The following is a 12355-nucleotide window of genomic DNA, read 5'->3' as shown; positions in this document are numbered from 1 at the left end:
TTAACAATCGAATGTAAGCCATGCAACAATATTTAATACGTCATTACACAGGTAGCTTTTTACGTGCGAGCCCTATTTAGTCGTTACTAATATCTCGCCGTAGCGAGTGCTGTTAAAAGTTTTGTGTTTTGATTCTATAATGTTAAGTTGATTTTATATAACGCCTGCATCGTCAATCACCCGATTGGAGCTTTTTAATGAGCGGTTAAAATTGTAAAGTTAAAACGAAATGATTACAAACCGTAATTTTCAATATCATTTATTATGTAAAATAATAAAATAAAACAAACCGTAATTTTCAATATCATTTATTATGTAAAATATCTGATTACACACTTTTATAAATAAAACGTAATGATAATATTTGTAGAATTACATTTGCGTCATACAAGATCAACAAACTCTATGTAAACCTATATTAAATATAATAATACTTATTACATATTATTCATAGTTTATTGTATATCAAACATGCTCAAATATACATACACATACTTATGTAGACGTATAAAGATTAACGGTTCATATTTAGTACACCATCATGATGTTATAAAAATAAATTATGATTTGGGGATGCAAAACTACAAACAACCAACGCCTGCAGATGATTTGTAATTTCTTTTATTTATATCAATATTTATAATTTCACTTGTTCCATTACAACTGCACGACGATAAAAAAGATGCAATGTTCTACAGATTACTAAAGCTTGTTTTCACAAAAGAGATTAGCAGATTGACGAGGAGAAAAATTGAGGCTGCACAAGAACAAGTTAAAGCTTTAAACGATTTTGTGTACCAAGGAAAAATTACTGTTAATTTGTAGCTGTTTTTAAAAGTGGTGGGTGGCAAAGTGCGTAACAACTTAACTGAGGCAACATCAACACTCAATTATTAATTATGCAAGGCAAAACAATTGGAAATGAACGACTTAAAGCGTCTCACTCAAAAATTAGCGACGGTAAAAAATTACAGTTTTGGATTATGGAGCCTCCTCCATTCGTGGGTATGGTTCTTTGAGTGTTGTTTAAACGTGGGCAGCATTATGTATCAGCCATGTTTGACAATAGTTATTTTAGCTTATTAATAGCTTGTGTAGATTTAGTAGAATTTGTCGAGTGGCCTATTCGGAAACTATCAAAGTGAAAGGTCAATTTTGGATGTTTAGATTTAAAACCAATCGACTCGTTATCAGTGCAGCGTCAACATGTGATGTAAAGTTTCAATGTTTTCTTCTGATGATCTGTTTCAATTGTATTCAAATAAAGTATTGCTTTTTCTACTCTTAACCAACAATCTTAATATATGATACGATTCTTTAACAGTATAGAAAAGAACCAAGTCATACCAGTATGAACACTGTCGTCTTAATGCATAGGCAAGGCTGTAGTCTCAGGCATCCCAAAATGTGTCTGAAATTTTTTTATTTTTAAAGTAATTTAGTAACAAAAATATATTTCTAAATTTTCTGAAAAATATTTAATTTCAAAATAATCTTAGTTTGGGAATAATTATCTTGATAAGAATTGATAATTTTTCTTACTACAATGGTTTCAAATTGGATTGGCGAACGATCATTTTCAAAAAAAAAAAAAAAAGTTCTGCTCTAGGATGTTGCAAGAAGGATTGAACTGTCTGCCATAATGTCGATTTAATTTGAAATTCTTGAACATCGATTTTGTTAAAAGGCTTTCAAGAAAAAAATGTACGAAAATAATGCATGTAAATTTAACAATTGTTTTGTATTTAACTATTTTATTTCGTTTTCAAAATTTTGGAAAAAACATGAGTTCAACAATTTGATTTAGACTTGGGGCCCCCGAATGCATAAGACGGCCTTGTGAATTAAAATTTTAAGATTTAGAATCATTTGAAACACGAATAGCAAACGTTGTACGATTTTCAAAAAAGTAATTTAAGATGCAACTTAATATTAACTTTGTAGTGAAGCTGTTGTTCGACAAAAAATGATCAGTTTTTAATACTGGTAAATAAAACGCTGAAGATTAGACTTTTAGGCAATTTACCACATTTTTCATTTTCTATTTAAAGAAAAACTTTTTTTGAGGGTCTTGGTTTAAGAAGAACTTAAAACCACTCTCGAAATACTTTTCGAAAAATCAAAGGTCTCTCTTTACCATTGAAAATAATTTAAGCGCAACTCTGAGGAAAAATAAAATTCCCAGGCGTCAGTGTCCTGGTTTATTTGCAATATTTCATGAGATTAACTTTAGTGAATGATTTTTTTAATCTTAATTGAGTGTTAGTAAACTCCGACCTTAAACTTTCCTCTACACCCAGCAGTATAACAAAATGATGAAAAGCAATTTATGCAAAGTAAAAGTTTAGAAAAGTATTTAGATTTATGTAAAATTAAATAAATTAACTTAAATATAAATTTTAAATTCAAACTCAAGTGCAATCTTACAGACGCATGACCTTATTTTAAACGTTGTAAACTCACTCTTATCATATTTAGCATCAAATGGGAACCTTTGATAATTTTTAATTCACAGTTACACAATAATTCTATTTCTATACTCCTAACCATCCTACATGAATTTATCTATTTTAAAAAAGCTTCCTCCTAAAATGGCAATATATCTATTCACTAATCAACTAGTTAATCATTTCACATTTTTCAAACTTCTAATTAAATGCAATTTGAAGCACTTAAAGAGCATTTTACAAAAAGTTAAATTTGCAAGAAATCAAACTCTAGTGAAGAAAAAATAGGGTTTTAACTTGGGTATAATAAAAATAAACCTTATTATAACAAGAAATGCTTTAATAATTTTGTTTGTAGTATCAACACTTTCAATGTTATTTATCTTTAAATGATGCATTTCTTTTTTCCACAAATGCAGTCATACCCTCTTTCCTATCTTGTGTTGCAAAGGTAGAATGAAAAAGTCTTTTTTCAAGGTGACAACCTTCCTTAAGTGGAAGTTCAAAACCTTTATTAATAGCTTCCTTACATAGAGCAGTTATAAGCTTTGAATTAGCTGCTATAAGAGATGCAGTTTTTACCGATTCATCAACAAGTTGATCAGCAGGTACTACTTTACTAACCAACCCAAATTGAAGGGCTTCTTGAGCACTTATAGGAACACCTGTGAGGCACATCTCCATAGCTTTTGATTTACCGACAGCTTTTGTTAAACGTTGCGTACCACCAGCCCCAGGAATCGTACCAAGCAAAATCTCTGGCTGACCAAACTTTGCTTTATCACCAGCATAAATAATATCACACATCATTGCAACCTCACAGCCCCCTCCTAATGCAAAACCATTAACAGCAGCAATTATAGGTTTTTTACAATTCAATAAACAGTCCCAATGGCTTAAGAAAGAGCCACCAAGAACATCTGCAAACTCTTTGTTTTGCATCTCTTTAATATCTGCACCTGCTGCAAAAGCACGATCATTGCCTGTTAAAACAATAGCTCCTATTGTTGTATCTTTTTCAAAGTTCTGCAAAGCGAGAGAAAGATCATCAAACAATGCATTGCAAAGTGCATTAAGTGACTTTGGGCGATTCAGACGAATAACTCCAACATTATTTTTTTCACCAGCAATCTCCACTAAAATATTTTCATAACTTGATTGTTTATATGTCTGATAAAACTTTTGACAAAGGAAAGGCAGTGTTATTTTTAAAGATTTTGGAGCAGACCTGCAAACCAACAATTTTTTAAGGGGAAACATCTAAAAATATTAGAAAATAAAAAAAGCCAGGATAAATATCTTTAAAAAAAAAACAAAGCAATTAGAAAAGAATATTTTAAAAAAACCCTTGAATTCAAGTTAAATTTAAACTTTATTATTCAAAGGAATTTTAATTAAGACTTGTACTACATTAAAAAACCTAATATAGCTGGTATTAGGTATGTTTTTGACGAAAGGATTTATGTATTTTACTCGTGATAACTTTTACACGAACTTAGCTATAAAGCCGTTTAATGGCGTCTGAAACTAGTCCAAAAACTTTGAATTCAGCTGGTATGAGTTATCTCCATGCTAATAGTTGTCTAAAGGAGCGTATAGTATTTCCTAAAAGTCATGGATTAAGATGGAATTTACATTCAACATTCTGGATTACAGCAGTTGGATGTTTTGGAAAATTTTTACTTGGTAAGTTAGAAAATTTTAAATCATTAATTTCTTTCTTTCAGTTAGGTGATAAAAACTACCTAGTATACACTGGGTAAATGATTGGTATCTTTTTCAAGTTTTGAGCAAAGTAAAGATTTCTAATTTGCAGTTAAAATTTTCTGCATTAAAAAATTACCTACTTAAGTATTAATACTTCTAAGTCGACCCTATTGTGAGTTTGTAAGTAGGCTCTCAATTACCAAAATCTTTGCTAATAAATTATAAATGACAACTTTCTAAATAAGAATTATTAACAAGAAATTGAAAGAGTATCGTATTAACTTTATAAAATCTATGACACTTAAAAAGTTAATAAATTAAACGTAATCTAGTTTTCTTACATATCAAATTGGCTATAAATGACAATACCATAGCTTAGTGTCACTGTGTTTAGAAAAATAAGTGAGCAATCTCTCAAGCTGTAATACAATGGTAGAGAGGATATATTTTATTAAAAATTGATATTTGAAGATTAAAATACTGATGTGTAAACATTTTTTATTGAAAAAGTTCCTCTTTGATTTAATCTTTTTTTTTTTTTTTTTTTTTTGGGGGGGGGGGGGGATTCTGGGGATTTTAGTTATAAAATTGTTTATGGATTCAACTGATGCATTGTCTCAAATACCTTTCAAGTTATTTCACATATAAATTTTGATGAAAAGCACTGGTCTTCTTTGCCCACCTTTTCCTATAGAAGTTTAATAGGTTTAAGATCTGGACTTTGTAGAGACCATATCATGCTCTTCAAACCATTTTCAGCTGTTTTTCTTTCTCAATAATATTTGCATAGTTCTTAGTTATTTTACAATCCCAGATAAACTGCATTTTATCCAAGGATTCTATTTATTCTTTTTTCATTATACCATTGACTTAAACTAAATCTCCAAGTACAGAGACAGAGAAACAACCCTAAATCATGGCTGAATCTCCACTATGCTTCACTTGAGGCACTCTGGGAACATCTACTCTTCTGGTATCATTTCTTCAATGAGCATGAACTCTTGGTTTTGAATCAATTATTTCAAACTTCAATTAATCACTTCAAAAAACTTTTTCAATGTTTTTTTTTTTGTCAATTTATGGTGAGCAAAGACCCATTCAAGGCTTTTTTTCTAATTTTGAGATCAGAGCAATGACTCTGTGAGTTGTTTACTTGTTTTGCTGGTTATAACAATAAGCTGCTCTTCTCTTAAAGTTTTTTTTTTCTTCCAAAAGTTTGAAAGTATTGCATGTGCAATTTATTTAAATGATAATGAATAAAATTAAAAAAATTATAATGATCTGAGTTTTCAATTTTGGGTCTATAGTCTTCAGCTTAAACATTTTTCATTCTTTTGTAATTGGCCTCTGACCTTCTGCCCTTCAACCCTGATACTTTTCATTAGATAAAACTGGAAATAGTTCAACTTTTTAATTAGGCAAAAATCTTTCATACTTTTGCATATAAAATATTTTTAGTTTTAATTTTTTAATTCTCTATTTTAGATTGGTGTAACAAAGTAACATTTTACAATCGAGAAATGCTCATAAACCTCATTCATAATCGCCCTGCTGGTACTCCACTTATCACTGTCTCCAATCATACTTCAATGTTTGATGACCCAGGAATAATTGGTATATAAACTTGAGAGTTTAAGTAAAAGAATTTTTTTTTTATATATACAGTACATCTTCATCTTAAACTTGTATATTGCAATAACATTTTTATAGTATTTTGTCCACAAAAAAAAAACTTGTTAAATCTCCCTTCATAAATTTTCTGTAAAAGACTTCAAAAAATTGTTTTGATCTTTTATTGTTTTTTCTTTTAGATTCTAACTCAATTATTTAATTTTTGAATTAGGTTCAATGGTGGATTTGAAATCTTTACTAAACCAACAAAAAATGAGATGGTAAGATTTATTATTCAATTTTTCCTCAGGCCTAAAAAGTTTAAATGCTAAAGCTTATAATTTTTCTGTTATTTGAAACTCTTCTGTTTTGTAGGTCTTTGGCTGCAAAAGAGATTTGCTTTGCATCTCATTTTACATCCTGCATTAGTCATCACGGAAAGGCTTGAGTAGTTTCTATCATCAAATCTTTTGCCCTTTTCTAGTTTATTTAATCATAAGTGCAAGTGTTTTGTTTTTTTTTAATTATTTTAAAGTTTAAAAACGTTATCTTTAAATATGGAGTGAATGAAACCTGATAAACGTGAAAAGTTAATTTTGAAGTATATTTTCTTACAGCTCATTCCAATTGTGCGAGGTAAGAAATTATTTTAAAGTTCTTCAAATTTAGTTATCTTGATTTTAGTCTTCATTTTATACTTATGATAGTAATTTTGTAATAATCAATTTTATTCATAATATTGTGTCATCTGTATTTATAATTTTATACTTATCAGTTATAGTTATAGTTCCATACTTATCAGTTATTATTATAGTTTTATATTTATCAGCTATATTTATCAGCTATATTTATAAATTAATATTAATCAATTACATTTATAGTTTTATACTTATCAGTTATATTTTCTTTATATTTATAATATCGATAGTCGTGAAAGTAATGAAACCAGCAATATTTTGTAGGTAATGGTATTTATCAACAGGGAATGGATTATGCACTTGAGAAACTCAATGCAGGTGCTTGGGTTCATGTGTTTCCAGAAGGTTTACTATTTCTTTTTATATATTTTATTAAATTCTTACCTTGATAAAATACATCAATGTTATTTTAATTTTAGATAAAATGATAGAGTTATAAAGGTTGTCAAATAATTTTTTAGGAAAGATAACCACAGACACAGTCAGACTAAAATGGGGTAATATTGCCCAATTATTTATACTAAACTTTTTAGCTATGTAAGTTGTGCTCTTTTAAACTGGAATAAATCTTTTTGAACATTTTTTGCGTAGGTGTTGGAAGACTGATTAGTGAATGTGTGAATAGGCCAATCATTTTACCATTTTGGCATGTTGGTGAGTATGTTTTTGAGCTTAAACAGAATTTTTTTTTCCCCTTTGATTCTACATTTTTCTGCTTTAGGTATGAATGAATTTCTTCCTTGTTACCAAGAGATACATGTACCTTTTCTGGGACATATCCCTATACCCAGACTGGGAAAGGTAAAGAAAAGAAACCATAATTTACTTGTATGATCAATTTTTTATTTGTAATTTTTCTAAGATAAGAGATTTGTTCAGGTTTTTTTATCATCTATATTAGAAAATCACTGTTTTGTTTGGCGACCCCATCCCTATATGTGATATTTTAACTAAATTTCACTCTGGTGAAGTCACAGAGGTATTTCTATATTTTATAAGTACTAAGCTAATTATAATTCACTACAATTTAAATGTCCAGTAAAAAATATAAAAGAGGCCCAAAAGTTGTGAGACCATTTAAAATGCAAACAATTTGGCTATTTAACAACAAAGCATTATCCTTTGAAATTAATTAAGGAAAAATTTACAACAAAGCAATGTGTTTAAATAAATTCTATGTAAAGAACAAACAATCAATTGTGCTAATTTAAAGGGTCTACACTTGTCAGAAAACCACAGTAAAAACGAATCATACTTTGTTTATTCTGGCAGTTTCAAATTCAGAGGTCTGTGAGTGATTGACCACGTGTAAGAAGGCCATGTTTGGGGGAGGGGGTCACAGAACAACATTTAGCGTGAACAGCAAAGCATTAAAGAAGAGTCTTCAATTTTGATTCAAAGATCCAGTCCCAGCAGTTGGATTTGTTCCTAACCTTGCTCCACAGAATTAAAGAGATACTGCATGTCTATCCATATAAGATACAGCCAGCAGATTATCAGAAATGATTAGTACATGCAGTACAGATCTAAGAATTGGCAAGAAGCTGATTTCATTCATAGTCTCATTATGGACAACAAGAGTTGCTTCCACCTAAACGGATTTGTTAACAAAAAAATATGCATTTTTAGTTAGGGTATAGAAAATCTAAGAATAGTTTGTCAATGTAGTTTTCATTCTGTAAAAGTAATGGTTTGATGTGGTGTAACTGTAGGAAGGGTTCCTGGTCCTTACATTTTAAAGGATAATGAAGAAAATGCACTATCGCTGGTAAAAGGTATAGAGAAATGCTTTAGAATTTTGTGTCATGCAGTCTAAGACACACCAGAGGTGGCAGCAAGATGGTGCTACTGTCCATACAACACACATGAAAACTGAACTCTTAAGGCAAATTTTAGGGAGAAGGATAGTTTTAAAAATTTAAAAATGAAATTACTTAATCACTATTCTCATCTGCTCCAGACTTTTTGCTGTGGGGCTTTTGAAAGGTAGAGTATACTGTAACAATCTTGAAACCATTTAGCAACTAAAGGCCAACATCCTTGAAGAAATTGAAGCTTAGAAACAATATGACAGGTAATGACCCATGATTTAGAAAGGGCACATAGTGTGATGAGCAAAATAGTGGTTATTTAAAGAATGTAATTTTCAAAACTAAATAAAATTTATTTCCATGAAATGTGTTTTCTGTTTATGAAAGAATAAGAACTGTTTAAAAAAGGAAAAAGTTTTTAATTTTAAAATGTTGTGACTTTTGGGCCACCCTATACTATTTTTTTCCGGTTTCATTTTCTATTTCAGTAAAAAAAAAAAACTTTTCCATCATTAAAAAATAATTTCCAGTAAATGATTTTTTTTTTGACTTTCTAATTTTTCAATAGTTAAGTGCAAGGATTCAACTTACTGATCGAATACAAGATGCATTTCGACAACTTCGACGCACTGCTGAAGATTTACACACTAATAATGGATTTACACACTAATAGAGGACTTATAAGCGAATAGCTATCTAGCATAGTAAGCATAAAGCTGCGATTCATTTATCAAAAATAGTGAATAAGTGTTTAATCGACGTTGGTATAACACTTTACTGTTGAACATATTTTAGATTGTTTTTGTTCTGGCAATAATTCGCGAGGTTTTTTTCTTTCAAATTTTTTTTTTTTTTTTTTATGAAACCTAAGATATAGAAATACTCTCGTCATTAATTGTTATTTCGTTTACGTTTTTTTATTTCTTTGTAAATTTTTAATCTAGGGCATTTATTGAAATTGTTTCTTTTTATTGTTCTTTTTTCTCTCGACGATTAATGAAGCCCTGATGCAAAAGTTTGGCCTTATGCAGAGTGGGTCAGATATAACTTTTTACGGACAAAATTAACAACTTTTTATCCATAGCCCTGCATAAGTTCTATTTGTTTGTGTATACCAGTTCTACTTGTGGTTCAAGTGGTAATAATTTATTATGTCTGGTTGCTTGTTGTATACCTTTTTTGCATAGCAATCAGAGAGCTTGTCTTAGTTACATTAGGAAAATGTAATGTTTTGAAATATATTTTCATGTATACACTGTTACATGTACCATTATTGTTGGTTCAACTTATCCCTGTTTGATAAAGCATTGGGATCATCCTAAAGACAATGTAACACAACATGAATCATTTTTGTTAAATGTAAATCAAATTCAGTAATGCTAGAAAATATTTGAGCATTCTCAAAAAACCTTCTGCCAGTATCTACATCATTAGATATACCTAACCCACCAGGGTTTGGTATACTAAAAACAAGCCTATCAGACAGAAACCTTGTCCTATTCTGGTCTAGCTTGATGTTTGCAGAAATTCAGTTTGTATGATATGTGCAAAAGATATTTCATGCAACGTATCCAAGCATGTAATGTTGAGAGATCATACTTTAAGCCATCATGAGCTAGTAAGTGTGTCTTAGCAAAAAGTTGAATGTTATTCATTTTAGAAGGCTTGGCAACACACACTGAACAACATTGACTCGAATTTGCAACATCAAACAAGCAGTGGCAAAATTAGCATTCACCATAGTCAGTTCAATAGTATGATGATAAAATTCGATGTTGTGAATTGATATTTTTTTTGATACTCATTAATGTACCTATTAACTTAAACAGATAAATAAACTAAATGAACTATAGTTATAGTTAAAATTATATTTATCTTGAATGCAACCTTTCCTCTTCCTTAAGAACTTCCACTGTTTCCTTATTAAAACTACATAGTGATTTTGATTAAACCAAACAACATGTTTCTTTGACACATCAAATCCAGAAAATTCTAAAGGAACAATGCAGGTGAGAAATAAACTCTCTTCTTGCCGTAAATTCCTTGGCTTATTTTTATTAGATGACTGCTTGTAAATAGATTTGACCTGCTACTTCATCAAAACCTTTTTTTATGGCGCAATCTAAATTTTTTTTATTTTGAGGTTCCTGAAATAACCAGTTTTTCTGCAGAATAACTAAGCGAGTAGCAGTATGGTCTAATATATTTTGAGGATTAACGGAAGCTGAGTAATGAGTTAAACTTAAGCTGTCTCTAATATTTGGTAGATATTGTACTTTTCCTTCTCAAACAGCATTCTAAGAAGAGTACTGTTTACAGCATGCTTAAATTGCACTCAAACGAATCTGCAGATACGAATCTTAAGACAGTTTGCAATCTAAAATTATTGCTAGAGTTTTTCCGGTATATAAGGCACAATAGATGCAATTATAATCTGCTAAGTTTAAAACAACTTTAGTTTTTTTTTCTTGGTGCGAACTGCAATCTGGTGATTGCAGTTCGCACCAAGAAAAAAAAACTAAATTGATTGCAAGATTGCAATCTGAAGATGCCACAAATGGATTTAATCTTCTTTTCTTTATATTACTAGATGCATTTGTGAAATTCACTGGGAGTCTGCCGCATACTTTGAATGTTTTCCAGCCATTTTTTCATCGGAACGAACTTTGGAGCTTCTACATAAATACCACCATTGACGAAGTTGCTTCATAAAAGTTGATTATTGGCAGTTAAATTCATGCCATTTGCAACTGAATTCAAAATATCAGGATTCTCTATCTTATTTTTTTGTACAATATTTTAACAAATATTCATTTCGTGGTCTAAACACAATATAAAAAAAAAAAATTTTATGTACAATTTTTTAAGATACCACAAATATTTGATGTTTTAAGATGTTGATAAGTTTCTTAAACTAATCTAAGTCTAACTTAAACCCAAGTAATCCTGTACAAGTCAGTCAGAATGAAATAGAATAATATATATGCCGAAAAATTAGGTAAAGATGGTTAATAGAGACCAAGATGATATCTAATGATAGTCAATCAAAATGAATACTGTTTAAACTGTGATTAAAAGTTTTCAAATAACTGGTCGTAATGAGAGGAAGCCTGGCAGTAGTTTGAAGAGGTCAATTCGGACTCTTCAGTTATCAAGGCAGGCAAGGGTCGAGTTTTTCGGGTCATCTTTTTCTCAGATGAGAAATTGTTTACTCTTGATGTCTCAAACAGCAGAACAAATTGTTTTATTTATTATTAAGCAGGCCAGGCAATACCAGAGCAAGTATAAGTATATGTAAATTACAAATTTAAAACCAAACGTCCGGCTTCAGTTATGATGCTTAGCCTCATTTCTTTTGATGGTCTCAAAATGCTTCCGGTCTTCATCAAATCTGGTCAGAAAGTTGACACCACTCAGTATATTCGAATTCTGTAGAACCATGTCAAACCCTGGATTAATGCCTACTAAACTCCAGATGATGTAATTCTAAACACTTCTTATTAAATAAACTTTTTTGTTTGGCTTCAAGTTTTCATTCTATTTTGAATTATTTTTTCATAATATTATTGTGAAAATTATGCACAATATTGTGCTAATGATGCATCATTCTCATCAATTTTTGTCAAAAAGAGAATTTTTTTACGAACATTGCTGTCGCATACTGTTTGTTCAGCATTTATCAAAAATCACTGGTAGTTAAAAAAAACTTTTTTTCAACATATTACAAAAAAAAAAAAAAAAAAAAAGCAGGGCTATTCTATCAAGTACAGTTTTTCTCATAAGATTTCTTGTTTACATGTATGTTATACAGTGTATTTCTCATAAGATTACTTGGTTAATCTGTTTGCAATTCTGTGTTATTTTCTTTTATATTACTAAAACAATTTTAGTAAACACAATGGTTACTCATTAGGAAGAATTGGACAAGAACAATAATTTGATTTCTATGATCGAGATTCCTTTACATGAAAAAAAGTTTTTAGGTTCAATAATATAAAAAGAAATGTTTCTTCAAGTTTTTATCACCTGAAAATTAACTTGAATCAGAAATTTACATTATTATTTATAGTTTTTCCATAAC

General features: G+C 29.9%; 2 protein-coding genes across 5 annotated transcripts; one reads left to right on the top strand and one right to left on the bottom strand.

Annotated features, from left to right (window-relative positions):
* Positions 1-2721: 2721 nt before the first annotated feature.
* LOC145195435 (enoyl-CoA hydratase, mitochondrial-like) lies at positions 2722-3751 on the bottom strand. Its single transcript, XM_090070132.1, has one exon. It carries the CDS (start codon positions 3705-3707, stop codon positions 2823-2825), a length of 885 nt encoding a protein of 294 aa, XP_089926258.1. The 5' UTR covers positions 3708-3751; the 3' UTR covers positions 2722-2822.
* Positions 3752-3914: 163 nt separating this feature from the next.
* LOC145195441 (tafazzin-like) lies at positions 3915-9245 on the top strand. Of its 4 annotated transcripts, none has more exons than XM_090070135.1 (11): positions 3915-4133; positions 5640-5768; positions 5998-6046; positions 6141-6207; positions 6383-6401; positions 6728-6808; positions 6925-6960; positions 7055-7117; positions 7185-7264; positions 7343-7442; positions 8843-9245. In XM_090070135.1, exons 1-10 carry the CDS (start codon positions 3962-3964, stop codon positions 7403-7405), a joined length of 759 nt encoding a protein of 252 aa, XP_089926261.1. In that variant the 5' UTR covers positions 3915-3961; the 3' UTR covers positions 7406-7442; positions 8843-9245. The 4 variants fall into 4 exon arrangements, with proteins under 4 accessions (XP_089926261.1, XP_089926260.1, XP_089926262.1 ...); XM_090070134.1 differs by having other exon boundaries at positions 3917-4133; positions 7365-7442; XM_090070136.1 differs by lacking the exon at positions 6383-6401 and having other exon boundaries at positions 3963-4133; positions 6141-6270; positions 6715-6808; positions 7365-7442.
* Positions 9246-12355: the final 3110 nt, after the last annotated feature.

Source organism: Hydra viridissima, unplaced genomic scaffold (genome assembly GCF_058129835.1).
Source record: "Hydra viridissima isolate aposymbiotic clone 2 unplaced genomic scaffold, HvirCarnegie_v1 scaffold_13, whole genome shotgun sequence".
Lineage (NCBI taxonomy): Eukaryota > Metazoa > Cnidaria > Hydrozoa > Anthoathecata > Hydridae > Hydra > Hydra viridissima.
The sequence above is the reverse complement of the archived record's forward strand: the minus strand, read 5'-3'. Positions and strand labels throughout refer to the sequence as shown.

What these genes read in the sequence shown, in the direction of transcription:
- LOC145195435 (XM_090070132.1), bottom strand. Translation starts at nt 3,707, where the DNA reads ATGTTTCCCCTTAAAAAATTGTTGGTTTGCAGGTCTGCTCCAAAATCT.
- LOC145195441 (XM_090070134.1), top strand. Translation starts at nt 3,962, where the DNA reads ATGGCGTCTGAAACTAGTCCAAAAACTTTGAATTCAGCTGGTATGAGT. An exon ending in TGATGACCCAGGAATAATTG is followed by an intron (nt 5,769 to 5,997) that starts GTATATAAACTT and finishes TTTTTGAATTAG; the next exon opens with GTTCAATGGTGGATTTGAAA. An exon ending in ACTCTGGTGAAGTCACAGAG is followed by an intron (nt 7,443 to 8,842) that starts GTATTTCTATAT and finishes ATTTTTCAATAG; the next exon opens with TTAAGTGCAAGGATTCAACT.